Source organism: Pygocentrus nattereri, chromosome 29 (assembly GCF_015220715.1).
Source record: "Pygocentrus nattereri isolate fPygNat1 chromosome 29, fPygNat1.pri, whole genome shotgun sequence".
NCBI lineage: Eukaryota > Metazoa > Chordata > Actinopteri > Characiformes > Serrasalmidae > Pygocentrus > Pygocentrus nattereri.
In genome coordinates this window covers 16,807,441-16,831,475 of record NC_051239.1, presented here as the reverse complement: position 1 = coordinate 16,831,475, position 24,035 = coordinate 16,807,441, and the positions used below count along the sequence as shown (strand labels likewise).

General features: G+C 40.3%; 2 protein-coding genes and 3 long non-coding RNA genes across 5 annotated transcripts in view; 2 read left to right on the top strand and 3 right to left on the bottom strand.

The window, feature by feature from the left end:
- LOC119262785 (sialoadhesin-like) overlaps window positions 1-24,035 on the bottom strand; it is a 101,507-nt gene that overhangs the window by 57,789 nt on the left and 19,683 nt on the right. The window lies entirely within an intron of this gene.
- Window positions 1-24,035, bottom strand: part of LOC119262824 — a 46,606-nt gene that overhangs the window by 6,206 nt on the left and 16,365 nt on the right. The gene's annotated exons all lie outside the window — the stretch shown is intronic.
- LOC119262829 lies at window positions 665-16,912 on the bottom strand. The gene is made up of 3 exons (XR_005129946.1): window positions 16,850-16,912; window positions 13,060-13,095; window positions 665-928 (listed from the first exon to the last, which is right to left on the bottom strand). It is a non-coding gene; the product is annotated as an uncharacterized LOC119262829 (long non-coding RNA).
- LOC119262836 lies at window positions 5,683-8,242 on the top strand. The gene is made up of 3 exons (XR_005129954.1): window positions 5,683-6,848; window positions 7,328-7,452; window positions 8,054-8,242. It is a non-coding gene; the product is annotated as an uncharacterized LOC119262836 (long non-coding RNA).
- LOC119262820 lies at window positions 8,278-11,374 on the top strand. The gene is made up of 6 exons (XM_037536218.1): window positions 8,278-8,473; window positions 8,911-9,139; window positions 9,214-9,473; window positions 9,572-9,719; window positions 10,038-10,147; window positions 10,513-11,374. The coding sequence occupies exons 1-6, from the start codon at window positions 8,339-8,341 to the stop codon at window positions 10,822-10,824; spliced, it is 1,194 nt and encodes a 397-aa protein (XP_037392115.1). The 5' UTR covers window positions 8,278-8,338; the 3' UTR covers window positions 10,825-11,374.

Here is a 24,035-nt window from a genome sequence, read left to right as displayed (position 1 = left end):
AACTATCATCATGGAAGCAGCCAGGCATCGCTGCGACCAAAAGCTTGCTGGTGCCTGTCAGACCACCTCAGGAAACAGGTTGGTCTGTGGATCAGCACCTCCAAATCTGAGTCCATGGTCTAAGCACCCCAGATGGAGCAGTTTAAGTATCTCTGGGTTTTGTACGTCAGTGATGGGAAGAGAAATTGTGAGATCAACCACAGGCTGGGACAGGCAGCAGCAGTAAAGCGGTCACTGTACTGGACTGCAGTGGTGGAGAGGGAGGTGAGCCAAAATGCAAAGCTCTCTGTTTACCAGTCAGCCTACATCCCAACCCTCACCTATGAGCTGTGGGTAATGTCCGAAAGAATGAGATCACAAATACAAACGGCAGACATTAGCTTTCTTTGCAGGGTGGTGGGCTACACTCTGCTTGATAGTGTCAGAAGCTCAGTCATCCAGGAGGAGTTTAGAGTAGAGCCGCTACTCCTCCAAACTGAGAGGAGTCAGTTGTGGTGGTGCAGGCACCTGATCAGGATGCCGCCTGGATGCCTCCCCATGGGTGTTTACCAGGCATGGCCTACTGGGACTGTTGGACAAGAGTATATCTCCGAGTTTGTGGGGGACGGGGTCGTCTGCGATTCTCTGTTATACTAACTACATTTTAAAATCATGTCATTTGTCTACAAGGAAAAAAGAAAACAGGACATACCTACTACTGTAATCTTGACAAGATCACTGAATGGTGTAAAATCGTTTCCCCTGTGTGCTGCACATCTGAACTCTGCTCCACCTTCTTTAGGCAGTGTTTCAGTGATCGTGGTCAGATCATGTTGTAAAACATCAGAGTTTTTCTGCCATACAATCGTCCATCCAGTAGACTGTGGCAGCTCACAGCTCAGAGTAACTGTGTCTGGGCTCTGAGGCTCCACCCTCAGTTTGGGCTTTTCTGTTGATGTGAAATGATGAAGTCAGCAGAGCTGCTTTAGTCTTTATAATATAAGAAGTAGTTTATCATCCTAATCACATGATTTGAGACTAATGAGTTTAATGTTTCCAGGTTCTATGAATGTTCTGTGAATGAATGTTTCTGTTCAGTCAGACTGAATCCTTTTATGTCTTTGATCTATTATGCATTGACAACATTAGCTTCAATTAGAAATTGCCTTTGTTCTGAATGTAAAAGTTTCTCTTATCACTCGTTCTTTTGCTATTTGTCTATGTTTGTCTACAGGGGCCTAACCAGGATTGAGATTTAGTGAGGTTCATACTGAAGATATGTGATCTACTTCACACACTGAGTAAACCACACTGTCAGATATGTGCAGAACAGAAGGGCTGTTTTCACAACTTCACTACTGCTTTATGTACCTTTCTCATTAGTTTGTTTCCTTTCAGTCTTTCATAAACCGCTTTTACTCATTCATAGTAACTTTTGATGTGTCAGGTTTTAGTTTGAATGAGTCTGAGCTGATTTTATATAGCTTATGTTAACCTGCCGTAGTGTCTGGTGGGTGCACACTGCAAAAAATGAAATCTTAACAAGACAAAAAATCTTGAAAATCAATAATAAGTCTTGTTTTTTTCATTTAAGAATAATTTACTTGACTAGATTTGTATGTATAAGATACATTTTCTAGTTTTTAGAAACCTTGTCTATGATTATCTTATTAAGATTGTTTTTCTAGTTATAAGGACTTCCTAAAATGAAATAAGAAATTCTACTGATATTGCTGAAAGTGTTTGAGGCTCTCAGTTATAAAATAAGAATTTCAAGACAACTTTACTTAATTTAAGAATACAATGTTCTTAAAACTTGTACAAGACTAAAAATACTTAAGACTTAAAAAGATTTAGCATATTTTCCAATAAAACTGATGACACTTTATGTGACTGAAAAGTAATTTATTATTTTGTTTTCAATTGTGGCAGAATGCATTGCTTCTATAACAAACAGAGCAAATGACATTAGTACAGTGTAAAACAATTCTGTATAAACATATGTATTATCTTCAGAACATTTTTTTATAAACATTGACCAGCCACTTCATTAAAAACCACCTCCTACACACACTTTATATCTTTTCAGCTCTACTGAGCATACAGAAGTACTTTGTAGATCAATAATTCCAGACTGTAGTCTGGATCAGCACTGCAGTGACACTGACAGGGTGATATAGTATACAGAGCTGAAAATATAAACAATGAATGTAGAAATGAAATTTCATGTAAATTGGCCAGTCATTGTATTAAGGCTGTGTATTTGCAAGAACTTGTCAATACAAAACATCACATTACAGGGGCTACAATTCAATAAACTGCCATAGTATAAAAACACAACATCATATGTATAAAGTAAGGTTTTTATGCTGTCCTAGCAGTGGGATCTAACACGAGTACAACACTGCTATACAGTGGTCTGGGTTTAAACACAACACTAAATAAACCACTGTCTGACACCAATCTTCACGTGTAAACAATAAATTAAAAATGTAAACTGTATTTTTGGGCCCAACAACCCTACATTGTATCCCTTTATACAAAAGCACATACATACATTCTTTATGTAATGAAAAACTGGATGAAATAAATAATGCAACAGAACAGAATAGTTATTTTTTTTCAAAAACTCACTTGTTTTTTTCTCATAACTTACTTGCATTCAGTAGTGCATCTGTGTATGCCAATCACATCACAGAGATAATATTTCAGAGGAATGTAAGTGTGGTTCTTAAAGCCAATGGCGTAATAAGATGTGTAGTCAACAATCTTATCAGCATCAACAAACTCAGTAGCTTGAGCAAGATTTGGTACTTCAATTTCATAGCAAAGAAAATCACGGTTGAAAGCTACAGTGTCATACACTTGACATTCAAAGCAATACAATAAAGAATCTGCAATGAATATGTTTTTTATAAGTCCAAATACAGGGGAACCTTCTACTTCATTAATAATAATCACTGACTTCTGGCAGACAAACTTATTGCCGTTCAGCTCGAGCCATTTTACAGACACAATATGGTGCACCTTTTCTACACCCAAAAAATCCTTCAGTTTACCCTGTACATATTGTGCATCTGTCACACCAGACACTGGACCCATTACCGCCTCTTTTGAAAAAATTGGGTGTTCCATGCTGCTGACATTTTGACAGCTTTCATACATCTGGTTGTGCTTTACCAGAGACTTGCATACGTTCTTGAAATTTAATTTTGATGACCACTGTTTGAAAAAGCAGTGTTTGGATTCAAATCTCATGCACATATGTCTTATCATTGGACCTAAAGCTTTAATCTGTGCTGGAATGTGCACCAGATAATGCTGTTTTGGCGTTATATTGTTCTCAGGAAACAATTGCTTCATGTTAACTAAGTGCTGCTTGATAAGTGTTTTGAGGTTTGATATGGTTGCAAGAGAAATTACAGGTGCGAACAAAATTTGTACTATCTGTATTAATTCAGTAAGGGCTTGAATGTATGCACTTCTTTCACAATTGTCCAATACAAATGGTAAAATCTTGAGGAGGACAAGCATTTGACCAGAAGATTGCTTCAATTTGTTGTCATTTGATGACAGTGTTGTAACAGTTATAGGAGATGGTTTGTCTCTGACATCAAAAGAGTACGGGTATCCTAGTACAGCGCTATTGAATGTGTCTAGGTCAAGCTGTCCTAACAGGACCAGATGTTTCAACACACTTTTTATTTCAAGTGGTGCTACTCCCTCAAGTATTACATGCATGATATCTTGCGGAGTTTGCTTAATTAGATCAAATGATGGAAAATCTACTAATTTGCTTTTCCTGTTAATTCCATATGTGGTTTTCAAACTGTTTCTTAAAAAATCAGTAGGGGCCCTCTCAATTTCATTACATTGTCTGATGTGCCAACCTAATGTCCGTTGAACAAAGCTGTCCTTATCAAAGTAAAGCTGCATGTCTTCAAAACTGCACTCGCAGTGTCTGCATTTACAGAATGAAAATCCAACTCCCTCTTTAAACCCTGTAACCTCATGCTGAGCCAAGGTGTCACCGCAAAATGAGACTAATGCTCCATATACAACTCTCTCATCCGCCACTGTTTTGATTCTCACACCATTGTACAGCAAAATCAGATCTTCCAGTATTCTATTCAGTATCACATCAACGCTACACTGAGCAATATCCGTTGCTTTTGCAATAGCAAGTAGACGGATAGCAGCCAGCTTAGACCTATATTTAGGATGTATATTCCCTAAAGTATAGTACACCATTAGAAGTTTGTTTTTTGAGGCATGTGACCCCAGAGGATTACACAGTTCTATTTCGTCAGTATACAGTATCAGCTGTAGGGCATTGGGTCTAACAGAGAACAATGGATGTGATTTCAAAATATCACCATCAATGATGTCCTTTAAAAATCCAGCCCTACATGTCTCTACACCTTTGTCAAACATTGATAGAACCACAGGATGTGAAAGTAATTGTTCCAAACTTTTGATCAAAGGTATGTAGTAAATGCACTCAGATCTAATAGCAAGAGCACGAGAGGGTCCTTGTCCTTTATAGCATGCAGACCGGGCAATCTCAATTTCTTGTGCTTCCACTACTCCAAACAGCTCCTTGACGGTTGAGTCCTGCATATATGTAGTGGAAACTCTGGCAAATGGGTCTTCAAAACTATCAAAAATGTCCATTGACTCACTAAGCAGCTGATCTGTAACTTCTGAATGTCTCTGGAATACCCGTGCCATCTGATTTTTCAAACTGTCCAGCAGTGAAGCTTGGTAGTTCTGCACTCCAGCTACAATATCATTGACTGCACTCTGGGGGAAAAACAAAAATGCCTTATTCATTATCAGCATCTGAAATTATTCAAATTGTGCAGTATCTGTATCAGTCAGTCCATAATTTAACTGTATGGTTGCTTCATTATGTATATGTAATGCTTGACATTAAATACACAACATAATTTAGTTGGTTCAAAAAATACCAAATTTGGTTGGTAACTTTCAATATAATAGCAATCATTAATTCAGTGAACCTAATAGCTTAAACACACATCTTTTCACACTTATTACTGCATAATTATATCACATTAACAGTAACGGACTGACAAGAGCCAGTTGCAGTGTTTATGTACAGTATATAGTTACAACACATTAACTTACCTGTGATAAACGGTGTTTCTCTTTAGCAGAGAGCACAAAGGCAGTGGCATGTTTCTTCAGTAGATCCACATTAGTCTCTTCATGTATAGCACTTTCTCCTAGCTAGAGATAAAAAGAGACATCTCATCTTTAATATTTAATCAATATTATGATATCAACATATTAACCATTTCACGAGTATATATGCTGAATACGGCAGTTAAATCCACTTCACTTGAACAACGAAAAAATATTAAATGATATAGCAGTGATTAAACTCTGTTGCGCGCATCCCACGCACCGTCAGATAAGCACCTGAGTGAACTTATCTGAAAGAACAACGAGTCGATTCCACGTCAACATGCAGTCATTGGTCGAATCGACACCGACTCATTTGAAGAATCGATTCAATATTAATCGACTCATTAGTAAAAGAGGACAGACTGGTACAGACAGCTGAAACTTACGGGCGAAGGTTGTTTTCGTTTGTTTTTTTTTTTTTTTACTTGGACAGAATTAACAGATAAGCTGCACAGATACTCTGCTAGCTGAAACACTTTATAGGTAACTTACTTGTGTAGATTCGGGTAGTACTTCATCCTGTTCCGCCTGGGCTGTAAGCGCTGTGTCTTCAGTAGAAGCTGGCGGAGCGCCATCCGGAGCTGGAGCGGCGTGACCTCGGGCATTTTCGGTGGTGGAGCAGCCAACATCACTAACAACACCTGTTGGTGTGCTTGCTGTAGTGGGTTCGTGTGCCTCTAGTGCTGACTGAATGCTAGGTACATCAAAATTCTCCAAACATCTTTCTCTCGGTTGCATTGGAACATATCTGGCTGTACACAGCCCTGCACTGTCCTCCGCGGCTTTACCCGCCGTTCGGTCTCCACTGGGCCTCATACACTTGCGGCTGAGGAGATGCGAGGCATGGCTCCGTTTGACGTGGTAGTAAAAAGAGTTGTACACTCTGTATTCCTGAGTGCAGCCGTCAATGCCGCAGATGACACGGAAATTCGGACTACGGCTGTGTACCGTATTGATGTGGTTCAGCAATGCTCTTAATGTCACTGCCACAAAAAGGCAGCAGATGAAACAACGCCAAATCATTTTACTGTGTAAAGACACCCTCATAACAGCCCTAACCGAGGCCTCGACCCCACAGCAGACCGCGAAAAGGATCGTTGTAGTGGCGGAAGGTTACATCAATAGGAAAGGGTGGTACGCTGTAAATCATTTGAAGTTGGTAATGCTTTAAATATATACAACTCAAAATAAGGTGTTTAGGATGTAAGACTATTGTAATTGTCTTAAATTTCAAAGTTTGTTAGTAATTTTTAATAAATTTTATAGCCCATTATTTGAACAGCGGATGTAGACACTACAGACGTAGTACTGCGGTTCGAGTAGCGCCCTTCTTCCTCCGAGAAAAGCGGGAACGGCTGTTAACAGACTGGAGAATGGAGCTGCACTGTTAGCTCACCGCTAGCTATCTGGATTGGCTAGCAGTTAGCTAACTAAAGTTTTTTTCTGTGTACCGTTAGCCTGAAGATGAACCTTGCTCACTAATATCAAATCTCCTTGTAAGCCCTGCTGCCTTTGTGAGCTAGCTAAAAGTAAGATATCTGACTTTTGCTGGGACACCCTTGGAGACCTTAGCTAGCTAACTAAGCTACATATCTGGAACCCACTCCCTCAGATGTCCGTTATGGAAAAACTGGACGCAGTATCAGCGGCTACCTTACAAGGTAAAATATCATTTAAGTTAAGCATGTGCTGCTGCCCCTTCGTGTAAATTGTGGTGAAAAATAACTGTTTCATATTCAGAGTTGAGCAGGTGTGTAGGTTATATCATATGTTTCTTACTGATTCTTACAGTAAGCTTATTTTTGCATGATTATTGTTTTCCTGTCTCACAATTATTATGAATTAAACACTGATGCATTTATATAGTATAATTTATAGAATGTGTCAAAAATAATTATATTAAGACCACAAAAGAGAAAACATGGGAATTAGACTTATACATGACCCCTGGACAGTGTAAGCCTTTGTTAGTTGATTTATTATTTTTTTTATCTGTTGACATGCTTTGTGTAGCACTGCAAGTACTAGAAATGTACAAATAATGTTCAGGGAAAGTGAATGATAAGTTAAAAGTATTTGCATATATATATATATATATATATATATATATATATATATATATATTTTTTTTTTTTTTTAGCTGCAAACATCAGTGAAGCCTTGTTACCAACCCTGTCCCGTGAAGACATACGTGATCTTTTTCCTGGACCTGAACATTTTCTTAGGAGAAAAGCCATATGGAACCTGTTTCACACAGATCAAGAGGTACAGAGTAATTTAAGTCACAAGTCACTCACGTTTGAATGCACATTCACGATCCGCATTCAGTCAGTTTTAACAACTAATTTAAATAAATTTTAATAAATAATCTTCTTTTAATTGATTCATCACTATATACAGATCTATATGTGTGTATATATATACATATATATATATATATATATATATATATATATATATATATATATATATATATATATATATGGGTGTGTCTCAAAACCTAGTGAGCTGTGTAAGTAGGCACTGACTACGTAGGCAGCTGCTTAAGTAGCAGCGTTCTATCTGACATCTCTCCTCATAAATCACATTATTGAGACGCTTTAGCTAGAGAGCAACTGCGTCACGGCTTGTTACCGCCCACTGCAGCACGCCACCAGTGTTTTAGCTGGTTGCTAAGTTACCAGCCAGCATCCAAAACAATAGCCCAAGGCTTAAAAATCCGCTAGCATAAATGCTAATGGCTTCAGTATAAAACTGCAAAATGATCAATATGAAAACTGTTGTAGTTAAAATTGCATGTTAAATTTGTGATTACCAGCCAAGTGTTTCAGTTTATGAATTGTAATATTAGCTTAATGTTCTTCAGCAGGGGCAGCAGGCAGCATCCCCCAATCAAGAGAATGGTTCGAATGGCAGAGGGCTGGCCACTGTACAAGTCAACCCTTGTGTTTCAGAAACTCCTCGGTCTCCTGATGTGCAAGAGACTCCGAGAACCTGGCAGCTACCCAACCCTGAGTATGTTGTGTATACTGACAGTGAGCTGGAACATATTAGAAAGCAGTATTTTGAAATGCAGTTTGTTGGCCAAGAAGGTGGATGCACTCTTTCAAAAGAACTTCGCTGCCGATTAGTGAGGAACACGGTGACCAACATGGTGTCCATCATCAGAGCAACTACTACTGAATTTATGTATCCATCCAAAAATGATTTCCAGGCTATGGCAAAGCGGCTTGTGGAGTATTATCCAATGCTTCGTGATAACTCTGTGAACTGCAGACACCCTTGGGTAAGTGTTTGTTCCATTTGTGAACCAACTTTTCATTAATATCACACTGTAAAGTTTCACTGATGAAAAACACAGTACACCATCCATGATAGATCATGAAAACTGAACTTATATTTTTGTAAATATAGTATAATGTATAAATGTCTGCATACTTTCCGGCAGGTAAAATATTTCATATTTTGATTTAGTGCTGGGCAGTACTGTAAAAATATGTGTAATTTAATCTCATTTAATTCTGTTTTCATGAAATCAGCCTCATGCTGCCTAAATTATTTATTAATTGTAGAGTTTTTTTTTACACAATTTGCACTAGTTAGGATCTAGAATACATGGTTTACAAAAATGACCCCATAGTAAAACAAAATGTGCAGTCTAAATATTTAGTTGTAAATTGTGAAATTAAATGAGTGCATTACTTTAATGTCTTTCACATACAGGAATTGCTTTTTAAGCAATTACTGAAAAGACTCCACAACATAAAGACACCAAAAAAGCGTCAGGGACCTACACCACAAAGACAGAGGAAACGAAGACGACTGAATTTGGAGTGTTCAGATGATTCAAGCACATCAGTCTCCGAGTCACCAGGAAGCACGGCATCAACTGTACTCTTAGACAGAACAAGAAGCAGCGCATCATCTTTGGATGGCATGAATTCACCTGCTGGTAAGTGTGATTTATTGTGATTCTTTTATTATAGATTATATTTGTAAAAAACTGACTGCTTTGTTTTTAAACAGAAATTGTTGACCAGAGAGGAGAAGCTACTGAAGATCTAGGAGTCCATTCTGGCACTGAAAGTCAGCAAAGTCAAGCAAGACATTACCATACCCTGCAAGAGATGTATAAAAGGCCGAAACCTAACAAGGAGGCAGTTGCTCAGCTGCTTGACCTTGAGTTTGATGCTCGTAGAGCCTTTATCAACTCTGACACCTTGAGAGACCAGGACAGGCCAGCTAACATACTACAAGCATACCCCTGTTTCAGAGAAGTAGATCATGTAAGCAAATGTATTTATTTCTTGTACGCCCCTAACTAGAACTTGAACATGTGTTAAATCTTTTTGTATGGTTGTGTGTTCTCGTTTATTTGCACCAGGTTATGGACGAACTTCGCCGTATTCTTGACAGATCTAACCCTGACTTTATTTCTGACCTGAAGACCCGCTGGGAGAGCTTTAATAGCAAAGCTCAGTTCTATGGGGTATTTAAAAAGGTTCTGGGACCGCCAACAACACAGGACAAAGGTTAGAAACTTTTCAGGATTTTTTTAAACAGCTGCTTATACACTTAAGCTTAGACATCAGGGGCTGCAGATCTTCATATTGGGTGCTGGGAATTGAAACAGATCCAGAATGGTGTTGTGCTACTCCAGAACATATTGGAGGTCCTCTAGCTAGACCTGAGCTTGATGTTTAAAACAAAATGTGTGAACATTAATTTGTAAATTCATTAATACAGACTACACACTACCCTATCACACTGATTTAAACACAAATAATGGTAATCAAATGGTCAACACAAAAAAGTATATTAAATAATTAATCTATTTATGTCTGGAACAGTGACACGCTCTGTAGCCATGATGAAGGCTCTGCCTGAGATGTTCCCTTCACCTGTGGCCCTACCCAAGAAGTTGGGACATGCAAGTGAGGCGATGGTGCATGTTCTTGAGGTAAGAAATGCCTTGTATGTGAAATTTATCTAAGACAAAATTAGGAGATTGTGAATGCCTTTTGGAATACTTTTGTTTGTGGTCTGCAAATGATATAATAAAACTTGCCTTGCATGAGTAGTGCAATGAACCCTTGTGTGGAGGGCCAAGGTTGTGTGCTCTATCCTGTGTAACGGTGAATTCACCATTCCATTTCAATTTTTATTTTCATCATCAGGTTCCAGATTTCTCCTTGAAAGTAGTTTGATTGCAGTTTGTATTCTAAACTTCATAATCATTAGAAACCAAATTTAGATTATAACTTTGATTTAAATGAATGTTTCAGACAGCATATTCTATACTCATATTGATTTTCTTTGTTACAGCCCACAGAAAACCCAACCACCTACCTTCAGAGAAGACCAGTCTTCAGTCCAGTTCTGATCGTTTGTGATAACAACTGCATGCTGGCCATTGGGTCTACACCTGTGACAACTTTTCCAAAAGAAAACATAGACACAGGTGTGCTCTATCTTTTAGCGTACTACTACGCATTTCATCTGACTTATCCAAAGTGCATTGCAACACTCCTGTCAATACTTCAGACAGAAGTTCTGCAGGATGCCATTCATGATCGGGATGCAACTTCATCCTACAAAAAAACTTTGTCAGAGTGGAAAAAGTTCATTGGGGAGTAGAGAAAGTACCCTATGGCCATGCAGCAGTTGCTATCATTACGGGTATTTGTTACACCCCTACTGATAATGTGATTTGATTTGTATTACATACATCATTATTTGGTCAGTCAAACAATTCAGATGAAAAAATGTAATTGGGTTTATCCATATTTTTGCTATTAGTGGTGGTATGTGGTGCATGGCAGACTTTGGTTGAGGAAAAATCAGTTCTGATTGTTTAAGATGTTTGATGTGTAAATAATAGAGCTGGTTGTTTACTACGTTTGTGTTTAAATAACAAAGCTGCGTTAGGTATCTTAGTTCATAAAAATGCTCTTTCTCAGAGAAGTTTAATTGTTAAAAATAAAACACCATAACAAACTCAGGAACATGGTGTTCTTTTGTTTATCTAAGCCAAAAGAGACATGTGTCTTTTGTTGTAAGTTTTAAAATGAGGTTGAGTTACCACCACCATACTGCACACTTGTTAAATTCTATGTAGCCTCATTGGAACTATTTTTGTAAGTACATATTTCATGTCTCTGGAATTAATAAAAAAAGATTGACCATACTGGATGTGGTTGTTTTTACTGTTCTTCATTTAGAGTACAATATTACTGCATGTGTCTTATTATAAGAATTACAGTCTTAAATTAGAAAAAAATAAATTATTAAAGGATTCTAATTTTAAGATTTTTGTGACCAAATGAGGTTTTGTGAAAATTCTCAAAACAAGATTAATATGCTAGTTTTGGCATTTTATAGATCATTTTTATGATGTTTGATCAAGCGGGTCTTGCTTAAATCTAGTCATAATGTCTTATATTAGTTAATTTTTACTGTTTTTTGAGATTACAAGATAATTTACACTGCAAGATTTTTTTTCTTGTTTCAAGAATTCTTAACAAGCTAAATTTTCTCACTATACTGGCAGATAATTTTGCTTGATTCAAGATTTTTTTTCTTATTTTGTTTTTATTTTTCTTATTTTTTGACACTGATTTTTTGCAGTGCAGTACATCTAGGAAGCATTTCCAAAAAGTGGAAACATCACAGAGCTGCTTCTACATCATAACTGAAGCTACAAGAATAAAAAAGCTAAAAAAAAAGTACCAATATCAAGACCTCAGTGTTCTCATAGCTAGTTTTTATAGGCAACCCACCACCTGAAGCTCAATCCCAGCAAGACTGAGCTGATATTCATCCCTGCGACTACAGGTCCTCATGATCTTGCTATCTCATTCGAGAACTCCCGGATTGTTCCATCTGCAGAGGCAAGAAGTCTTGGTGTGACCCTGGATGGCCAGTTATCGTTCTCGACTCACATCGCGAACCTGACTCGGTCATGCAGGTATCTACTGTACAACATCCGGAGGATCCGACCCTTCCTCACCCGAGAGGCCACCCAGGTGCTAGTGCAGTCTCTGGTCATCTCAAGGCTTGACTACTGCAACTCGCTCTTGGCTGGTCTTCCCATGCAGACCATCAAGCCTCTGCAACTCATCCAGAATGCGGCAGCACGACTCGTCTTCAATCTGCCCAAGTTCAGCCACGTCACCCCATTGCTGCGCTCCCTTCACTGGCTTCCTGTAGCTGCGCGCATCAGATTTAAAACCCTAACGCTGGCCTACAAAGCCAAAAATGGACCAGCCCCTACCTACTTGATGGCAATTGTAAAATCTCGAACTGTACCATGAGTCCTTCGAGCTTCGAGTACAGCTCGGCTTGACCCGCCATCCTTCAAGGTGCACGGAAGACGAGCGTCGAGAATGTTCTGTACTGGCACCCAGGTGGTGGAATGAACTCCCACTGGCTGTCCGAACAGCAGAGTCTCTTGCTGTCTTCAAACACAGACTGAAGACTCATCTTTTTACACAGCACTTAAATGAGCATTGAACTATAAGCTGCACTTATTTTATTTATTGTATTGTATCTTATTGTTATTGTATTGCATTGAATGGCACAGAGTTCTGCGTTCAACTCTGTTTCTTTTTCTTTTGGTGTCTGCAGTGACATTTGTTTCTAGCAGTATCTGAGCTCAGGTCTGTCTTTTTCTCTAAGCTATTGGTAACTAGCAAAGATACTTTCTCTAGATTGACAAAGCACTTCTTGTAAGTCGCTCTGGATAAGAACGTCTGCTAAATGCTGTAAATGTAAATGTATATTACTTGTGTATTAAATGTGAAGAATAAGGAGTGCATGCAGGTGTACATGAGAGCTAATGAACTAATCCAGTAGACTAATACAATGATTCACCTTGAGTTTGTCCACAGTGGATGAGCACAACCAGCACTAAAGTAGGAGAGAAACAGTGAATATGCTGCATTATGGTGAAGTATAAACTGCTATTACACACACACACACACACACACACACACACACACACACACACACACATTAAACTAAACTCTCATTTTTTACCTTAAACTGGGCATGAATTTCTTCAGTTTCTTATGTAGTGATACAGACTCTGCAGTCTGCTGAGACAGTGAAGAACAGTGAAGAACTTAAAGCTGTCAGACACCACCTAAAGACTGGTGTCAGCGCTACAAAACACAAGTACAACACACAAATTGTAGCCGTCTTTGATGGCAGCTCAGATTCCCAAGACTTATGGCACAGAATCCAAGAAATCACTTTAAGATCAAAGTCAGTAAGTCAGTGACCACAGAAACCTCCGTCCCTGCTGACCTGAAGACTTTCTACACCTGTTCTATCACTGCTTGGGCTCGGCTAACCACCATGCCCTGCCCCACTCCACAGAGCCAGCACACTAGCTATAGATAAGGTGAGGAGAGCACCGAAGAGGGTCTCAACTTGGAAGGCAATAGGCCCAAATAGTATTCCATGTCTGGTCTTGAAAGTGTGTGCCAGCCAGCTGACACCTTTTTCCCTGGTACAGTGCAACATTCCTGCCTACTTTAAAGCCACAAACATCATGCTGCTCCCAAAGAAGCACATCACCTCTTGGATGAATGACTACAGTGAACAAACTTTGGACGATACTAAATCCTGATTCCAAAAAAGTTGAGACATTGTGCAAAATGTAAATAACAACAGAAAGTAATGATGTACAAATCACTTAAACCCTGTATTTAATCAGAAATAGTACAAGACCACATTTCAAACATTAAAACTGAGAAATTTGAATCTTCTTGAAAAATATGCCCAATTTGAACTCCAACGTTCTAGGTCATTATTTAGGTTAACATGATATAAGTTTCAAGGCACTCTGGTTAAATAACACTGCAATGTTCTAGAACCTCTTGACACCGTAAGTTTGAACTCTTGTCTCGGCGTAAGGTGGACTCTATTCTTAAGACCAGCCGAGTGCAGAGCCTCCATCTGATGTAACTGGAAATGTTTTTTTCTGTCATTATTGAATATTAACAGAACCTTTAAACAGAATAAAACAGACAGGTTTTAAATAACATCTGTTTGATCTAATTGAACTTTCCATGATGGATTAACTGTGTCTTATTTGTTTGCTGATGCTCATTGGTTACAAAATTCCCAGATCAGGTCGGAATGTTGTTGTTACTGTTTTCATTTAATAATGAAATTATTATTCAGTGATAACTGATGATGAGGTTATTTTTTGTGTCTTCTTTAAAACATATTCAAAATCACCACCTAAAATCAATAGGATATAAACCAAACAACATAAATCCATTTTTATTATTAAATAAAAATTTTTTGAACTGTCCAGTTAAGCCGGCACAGAAAGGGTCAATTACATTCTCAACCGGCAACGGACAGATTTTATTTAAACATGAAGAACAAAAGTCTGAAATAAACTTACGCCAACCACTAATGCTATGACTGCTAGCAATAATAATAATAATAATATTAATAATAATAATACATTACTATTATTATTAGCAGTAGTAGTAGTAGTAGTACTATTACTAGTAGTATTGTAGTATAATTAGTACATTATTGTAGTATAATAAATACATATAACGTGTGATAAACATTTTAGATTTGTTTGATAATCTTTTCATTGCTTAATTCTGATGCACTGTATCTGCTGCTGTGTGATGAATGAATCAGGCTAATGACAGACCCAAGAGCCGCTACTGTGAGACCCCTGATGTAGATAAAGGACTGTTTACTCTCTTTGAAGTTTTTGTTGATATTCAATAATGACAGATAAAAAGTTCAGTTTCTAATTAGATTTCTTAGTCCACCTCAATTCGATATCACACCATTATTAGCTCTGTATTGTGCTTCCTATAACAGGTAATACTGGTCTTGAGGAGTCGAGAGGCAGCAGCTCAACAGAAGACCAATCAGACTCATTGATCCTCGAGTTCTTGTAAATTTGAGGTTAATAAAAACAGCATGTAACTAAACACAGGCTGGGAGAGGGAGAGAAAGAAGCTGAAGGAGACTGAAAGATCTGATGAAGCAGGTCTGATAAAGGTTAGTGCGTGCCCACCTAACCAAATGGCCATTTCTGATCAGTTTTCTGCTGTTGCCAGGGGGCGTCGCCTGGGGTGGGCTTCCGGGGCTTCAGCCCCGAATGATTATCCAGTAACCCCGAACCTTTTCGCTCAGCTGTACTATTAATGAGGAGGCCAATGCTGCTGTGAGAATAGGAAATCTCTTAACGCCAATCATAGTGCCGCTTCAAGGATAAAGTTCCGCCTTTCAGGAGAAACAGCCAATCAGCTTGCTGGTTTTGCGGGCGCGGAGGAGAGCCCACCCCCACCCCCGTGGGGGAGCGCACATGTGCTCTAGCCATTTTTGGCAGCAGGTTGCAGGAAGCTGACGGTGAAAGAAAATGGATATACGGCGTTTTTTCAAGGAGAAAGGTAACGGTAGTTAACTATGTAAACTGTGATGACATTGTTTGTGGAGCTCTGATAGCTGGTTAAAAACACACGTCTCCGAATCAAAACACACAGATCAAACCCACTGTGTGCTTAATAAAATGCAGCTTGTCACTAGTCAGCTTCGGAATTAGTTAGCTAACCTAGTTAGTTAACCTATCTAGCTAGTTAACCTAGATAGCTTAGGTAGTGAAGGTTTGAGAAAAAAAAAAACTTATATAGCTAGTTATGTTATAGCTAGTTATAGTTATAATGTTCAACATGCCCTGATGTACCTGATAAGCTAATAACTATTTCATTTTCAAATTGTGTTTAATAATTTGGGATTGTAGGACTGTAAGCTATAATGAATGAAAATCCATTTAGCTAACTAGCAGTTAACTAGTTAGCTAGAAGGTGGACGTTGTGGATAGCCAGAATTTAGTACAATACTTTATGATGGTAGTTTAAAGCAGTTTCTTAACCCTGGTCACTGCCCTAAAATTGTGTGTTTTCCACTGGAGCCAACTGATCAGCTAATAAACATGTCCTTTAGTAAAAGCTCACTATCTTTAGGTCACCAACAGTCATTCTGCAGAATTTGTGCACCCTTTGTTAAATTTTAAATCTGTTGAATAAAAAAATATAACTCCATATTATAGTGTTAAACATTATATATCAGGGTACGTATTGTAAAAAAAAAAAAAAAAAAAAATATATATATATATATATATATATATATATATATATATATATATATATATATAATTAATTGGGCAGAGCCCCGGATCTTTACATACCCAGGCAACGCCCCTGGCTGTTGCTGCTCTGAAAGTTCATGATGAACAGACATTTACAGGTCACTGAGTTCACATGCAGTAGAACACAAAGCATCACATGGTACCATGAGGTGCAGTGGATACACTACACACTGAAACATCCTCCTGGGGGAGCCCCCCAAACTCACTAGCAAAGGCTTAGCCCCCCCATCCATAAACCTCCAGTGACACCCCTGTATACTGGATAAGATACTCATATGGACTCCATGGCATTCATCCTGAATAAGAATTCTAATGGAGATCCTTGGGCTACTCAAATAAAAATATTACACACAATACACTATCCTCCAAAAACAAGACTTCATTTCTCAAATCTACACTGAAAAGCAGAAGAGTCACTATATACACATCTTAAAAAGACAAAGATATCTTATGAAGAGAATCTTTACTCACAGAGCATCAGGGAGAGCAGACTGAGCTCCATGCTGCCCCAGTAATGACTGACTGAACAAGGACCTAAACTCCTCCTCTTTACTCACAGACCACGCACGAGAGAGAGAGAGAGAGAGAGAGAGAGAGAGCGACAGAGAGACAGAGAGAGAGAGAGAGAGAGGGAGAGAGAGAGAGAGAGAGAGAGAGAGACAGAGAGGGAGAGAGAGACAGAGAAAGAGAGAGAGAAACAGAGAGAGAGAGAGAGAGAGAAAGAGAGAAACAGAAAGAGAGAAACACACAGAGAGAGAGAGAAAGAGAGAAACAGAGAGAGAGAGAGAGAGAGAGGGTAAGAGGGAGAGAGAAAAATAGAGAGAGAAACAGAGAGAGAAAGAGAGAAAGACAGGGAGAGAGAGGGAGACAGACAGAGGGAGAGAGAAAGACAGAGAGAGGGAGAGAAACACAGAGGGAGAGAGAAAAATAGAGAGAGAGGGAGAGAGAGAAAGAGAGAGAAACAGAGAGAGAGACAGAGAGAAAGAGAGAAAAAACAGAGATAGAGAGGGAGAGAAACACAGAGAGAGAGACAAAGAGAGAGAGAGAAACGGAGAAACACAGAGAGAGAGAGAGAGAGAGAGAGGGTAAGAGGGAGAGAGAAAAATAGAGAGAGAGAGGGAGAGAGAAAGAGAGATGGAGAAAGAGAGAGAAACACAGAGAGAGAGACAGAGCGAGAGAGAGGGAGAGAAACACAGGGAGAGAGAGAGACAAAGAGAGAGAGAGAGGGAGAAACAGTGAGAAAGAGAGAGGGAGAGAGAGAGAGACAGTGAGAGAGAGTGATATAAACTCATAGCTTAAGCCACTGGTCCTGTATTTCCCTCTACCCTGCACAGTTCCGCTCAGGAAGATCTGACCGTTGGAGCTGATTAGTTGGATCAGGTGTGTTGGAGAATATAAAACACTAAACATGCGGAACAGAGTGAATCTAAGACCAGGGAGGAGAACCTCTGGCTAAGGGTAAAAAGAAGAACACCTGACCAAAATGTACCAAGGGAGGGGGGGTGCAATGGAAGACTAGGAACATGGACTGATGCACAAAATTGTAAGTTAACAATTTCAGGCTTTTCAGTTTATGGAAATAATGAACATTGTGTTCTCTGGGTCAAAGTCTGCTGTTACTAGAATAAAGTTCACACACCAGGGTCTGTCATGGGCGGGGGGTATAAGTGGGTGTCTTGCACATCTTTGGTGTGAATGAGTGTAAAAATAAGTAACACCTGAAGATACGAGTCTTTAGACCACAGAGGAAAGAACTGAGCGTGAGAACTGACTGCAGTGCAGAGTCCAGGGGAAAGTTCAGTCCACCTCTCTGGGGCAAAGACACCAAAGTGGTGAGACCCAGCATCATGGCTGTGCTTAGATTGTAAGGAAAGACATGACGAGACCCTGGAAGATGAAGATCAGTATGGATATAAAAGTAGTGAATGAAAGACTGTCTTGTAATAAATATGACTTTATAGCTTTACAGAAAATATGCAGTAATTATGACTTTAAAAAGAATATTATTGGGTTTCCGCTCCTCATTTGGTTGATGTCACAACTGCAGTTTTACTAGAATAAAAGTCAGACCACAAACACGTCTCTAACTGCTCTCTGTTCTCAGGCCTCTGAGACATTTTACTCACAGACTACAGAAATAGGATTAGTGAGATGTTCTTATATCTTTGTGTTTGAGGTTTTCTGTCCTCTGCTAAATAATTAGGTCACATATATTATAAAGTGGAGTGCTGAACTCTGGACTTTGAGCTCTTTATTTAACGGTTTTACAGGTCACTTCAAATGACCCTACTAATGTAGCATAAAACAGCATTTAGATGAGATGATAGTTCACACACACAACACATTCTTTCATGGTCTAATTTGTTTTCTCATTTGATTAATATCTATTCACAGGATTTACATTCAGTTTATAACAGCAAATTTTATTTTATTTTACTTAATACAAATTACCTCTCCGTGGATCACCACCTTATCGTGGTGGAGTGGTTTGCGTGCTTGAATGATCCTAGGAGCTATGTTGTCTGGAGCAAAAGCTCCTGGTAGGGTCTCCCATGGCAAACTGGTCCTAGGTGACAGGTCAGACAAAGTGTGATCCATAATAACCCCTATGAAAACACAAAAACAGGACTTGTGTACCCTGCCTGGAACAGGGTTACCGGGGCCCCACCCTGGAGCCAGGCCTGGGGGAGGGGCTTGCCAGCGAGCGTCTGGTGGCCGGGCATTTACTCATGGTGCCCGAAGGAGTTACATGAGTCCCCCCTCCCATCGACCCACCACCAATGGGAGGGGCAGTAGTAGGGATTCGGTGCGTTGTGGATCGGGCAGTGTCCGAAGGGGTGGGCCTTGACGTTCTGATCCGCGGTTGCTAAAACTGGTTTTTGGAACTTGGAACGTTACCTCACTGGCAGGGAAGGAGCCTGAGTTGGTGCGCGAGGTTGAGAGATACCGGCTAGATATAGTTGGGCTCACCTCAACGCACAGCTTGGGCTCTGGGTCCAATTTCCTTGAGAGCGGCTGGACTTTATTCTTTCCTGGAGTTTCTGGGCTTTCTCATAGCCCCTCGACTCGGTGCCGTATGTTGGGGTTTTCTCCGGTGGACGAGACGGTAGCTTCCCTACGCCTTGGGGAACGGGTCTGTGCTTATGCACCGAACAGCAGTTCAGAGTACCCAGCCTTCTTAGAGTCCTTGGGAAAGGTGCTTGAAAGTGCTTCTCCTGGAGACTCTATTGTCCTACTGGGGGACTGGAGGGGTGTGATTGGGAGGAATGGCCTCTCTGATCTGAACCCGAGTGGTGTTCAGTTTTTGGACTTCTGTGCAAACAGTTTGTCCATCACAAACACCATGTTTGAACACAAGGATGTCCATAAGTGCACATGGCACCAGGACACCCTAGGCCACAGTTCAATGATTGACTTTGTAGTCGTGTCATCGGACTTGCGGCCATGTGTTTTGGACACTCGGGTAAAGAGAGGAGCTGAGCTGTCAACTGATCAACAGCTGGTGGTGAGTTGGATCAGGTGGTGGGGGAAGATGCCGGTCAGACCAGGCAAACCCAAACGTATAGTGAGGGTTTGCTGCGAACCCGGTGGTGGACACCCCAGGTGAGAGATGCCGTCAAGCTGAAGGAGTCCTACCAGGCATGGTTGGCCTGTGGGACACCAGAGGCAGCTGGCAGGTATCGATAGGCCAAGCAATCTGTGGCTTCAGTCGTCGTCACCAAGGCAAAAATCTGTGTATGGGAGGAGTTTGGTGAGGCCTTGGAAAGTGACTTTAAGTCGGCTCCGAAAAGATTCTGGCAAACCGTCAGGCGACTCAGAAGGGGAAAGCAGTGTGCCACTAGCACTGTATATAGTGGAGATGGTGTGCTGCTGACTTCAACTGAAGACATCATTGGGCGGTGGAAGGAATACTTTGAGGACCTTCTCAATCCCACCGACACGTTCTCCAGTGAGGAGGCTGAGTCTGGGGCCATGGGAATAGGCTTGTCCATTACTGAGGCTGAAGTCGCTAAGGTAGCTAAGAAGCTCCTTGGTGGCAAGGCTCCAGGGGTGGATGAGATCCGCCCTGAGTTCCTCAAGGCTCTGGATGTTGTGGGGCTGTCTTGGCTGACACGCCTTTTCAACATTGCGTGGACATCGGGGGCAGTACCACTGGATTGGCAGACTGGGGTGGTGGTGCCTCTTTTTAAAAAAGGGGACCAGAGGGTGTGTTCCAACTACAGGGGAACACACACACACACTCTGTCTGTTGTTTAGCACCATGGCAACATGCATTCAAATGGAGCACGAATTATGATGTCATAATAGACGAGTGATGTCACAACATTCCATACTTAAAACTTTGTCATTTAGGTGAGAATCAGTTCGATAAGAAACAAACAGCAAAGCTTCTCAAGACAAATTTGTCTGAATTATAATCTTGTTTAGTGGAAGCAGAAGATGATGGTATAACATGTTTAGATATAACTAAATTCCTTAATATGAATATTAAATATAATGCAATCTAGCAGCACAGAACTATCATTACTACAAATATGTTCAGCTCATTTTCTATGAAATAACATTAAATAGTCAAATGGTCATCCTGTACTCAGACGCTCCACGAGAAAAGAGGAAGAGAGCAGAGGAGGGATACAGCCAGAGCGCTGAAGAGGGAACAAGCAAGGTTCCCAACACTGAAGCTTTGGCAAAGAAGAAGAGGAAGGCAGTGAACCGGCCCAAGAGAACAACTCGAGGACAGAAGAAAGCTGCCGAGCCAGGGGAGTCCACTCACCTGCAAACTGTAAAATTAGTTGCTATCAATGAGGAGACATGATTAGTTAAAAAGAGCTATTGTGTAACAAAAAATATTGGTGGTAGAGAAATGCAAATGCAAAGTGAAGGACACAGACTGTAAAAAGAAAAAATAACAGAAAACTGCTAAAGAGAAAAAATGGAGGAAACTCATTTGAAATTTGGAGAAATATATACATTCAGGATGTAACTGTATTCTACAGTAAATATTATCATAGATGTTTTGTTCTCCTACAACTGAACAATTCTGATCTGGTCACTCTATTGGTGGGTCCATTGGCAGGTTCAATCATGGGTCAAGTTGTGGGTAAAGTGACAGGTCCAGAACATTAAACAATCATCTTGTACTTAGAAACTTCTTGAGGAAAGAGGAAGAGAGATGAGGAGGGATGCAGCCAGAGTGCCAAAGAGGGAACAAGCAAGATTCCCCACACTGAAGGTCTGACAGGGAAGAAGAGCAAGAGGGCAGAGAATCAGCCCAAGAGAAGGTGTCAGGGACAGAAGAACGTTACCAAGTCAGGTAAGTCCGCTCACCCCAAACTGTCACTGAGGAAACATGATTGGTCAAAAAGAGCAAATGTGCAGCGAAAAGTGTTTGTGGTGGAGAAGAAGAGGAAAGTGATGGACATGGAGGAAATGGAGGAAACTCAGAGGATCGACTTTATTAAAGATAATCTACAATTAGAATGTAACAAAGTATTCTACAGTAAGTATTATCGTAGATATTTTGTTGTCCTACAACTGAATGATTCTGATCTGGTCACTCTAGTGGTGGGTCCAGCTGTGGATCAAGTTGTGGGTAAAGTAACAGGTCCAGAACATTAAATATTCAATATTCAAAAAATCATCCTGTACTTAGAAGCTGCACAAGGAAAGAGGAAGAGAGGTGATGAGGGATACAACCAGAGTGCTGAAGAGGGAACAAGCAAGATTCCTGACATTGTAGCTCCGGCAGGGAAGAAGAGGAAGGGGCCAGAGAACCAACCTGAGACATCGACAAAGACACAGAACAAAGCCACCGAGCCAGGTCAGTCCAAATTCCAGACAACTGTGTACTATGACCAACTAATTTCACTTATTCTAAGAGAGCTGTAATTCTCTAAATGAAGTTCACTCTGCATCCTTCATAATCAGTAAGTTTGATTGGTAAACCCCTGAACAGTGATCTAAAGAGGGCTGACGCACATTTGTAATTTTGTTTTTCATAGACACCTTAATGGTCATTATTTCCCTTTCTCTACTTTCACCGCTAATAATCTTAATATCTTTTCTCTTTGTGTGCAGGTGGCCGTTAAATTTGTCTCCAAGAGGAAAACAGACCGATATCTCCAAAGCGTAAGTGCACCTACTTAATACGTTGACACGTAATGGTATCAAACCAAGCCAATGAGTTTCTCGCCATGTTCTTCACTCCTCACCAACTTACTATCTACTGTCCTGCAGACTGTAGAGTCCAAGGCTGTGCCTGTGGAAGTGGCTCTGATGCAGATAACGAGCCAGCCACCTGTCTGCAAGAACATAATACAGCTAATCGAGTGGTTTGATGAGCCTGAGAGATACATCCTCATTATGGAGCACCCTGACCCTTGCGTCGACTTAAAAGGATTCCTGAAAAGTCATGGAAATTGCATGGATGAAGAGACGGCCCGAGCCATAATGGTCCAAGCTGTGGAAGCAGTGAGCCAGTGCAGCATGCGAGGTGTCCTGCATCAGGACATCAAAGGGGAAAACTTGCTAATCAAGATGGACACCTTAGAGGTCAAGCTTATTGACTTTGGCTGTGGAGACCTGATCAAGACAATGTAGTATCACAGATACACAGGTAAAGGAGTTGAGCTTCACATCTAAGAAGGATGTGAAGGTGAACCATGTCCTATAGCCACTTAGCTATTAAATGAATTATTGTGCTCAGCTGTGCTCTTTCTCTGTTTATGTTCTCAGGCACGGTTCCTTACTATCCTCTTGAGTTCTCTGCAAAAGGGAAGCATCACGCTGATCCTGCAACAGTGTGGTCCCTTGGTGTCCTATTGTTCAGGATGGTTTGTGGATTTCTTCCCTCCGCTGACAAAGGGATTTGGAACTTCAAGGATGGCCTGTCTAAGGGTTAGACAAATGGGAATGTCTGGGTAAACAAGGCATCCTTTTGACTTAAATAAGTACAGAGGAAGGAAAATTGATCACATAATTGATAGTTAGAAGAATTTACACTTGAGGCCAGACAACCCTAAATGTATACCTTTACAATCTGAAATTTCGTGGTTAAGCATCTCTCTGTCATCCAATTCCGTCAATCTGCACAGAATGCTGTAATCTGATTGGCTGGAGCTTGGAGCAGATCCCTTCCTCAAGGCCTAGTTTGCAGCAGTTCATGCGGCATAAGTGGTTTCAGCTCACCATCCAGAACTAGGAATAGGTTATCCAGAGAGGCTAGAAGAAGAAGCCGTAAACCTAAAATATCTGGTGACAATTGAGGAAGCATACATGCTGTAAGTAAACTGGAAATAATGATTAAGATAAAAAATTGCCAGATTTTTAAGCTTGAGAGTCTAATGCATGGTCTTCTGGTTTATGTTTCAGGTTATGAAGGGCTGTTGAGGAGAATGCATAAAAACACCAACAAGTGACCACAGACTACTGGAAGTAGAACAGTGACAACTGACGAAGGACAACAACAATATAAAATGAATAAGGGCAGTGGAAGATGGACAATAGCTATGGAAGAAGGACAAGAGCAATAGAAAAGGGACAATGAAGATGCAAATAGAACAGCCACGGCGAAAAAAGGACAATGACTCTAAAATTGACAACAACAGCAGCTGAACAACAATGTGTTAAAAAAAGACAATGGCAGGAGATAAAAGAT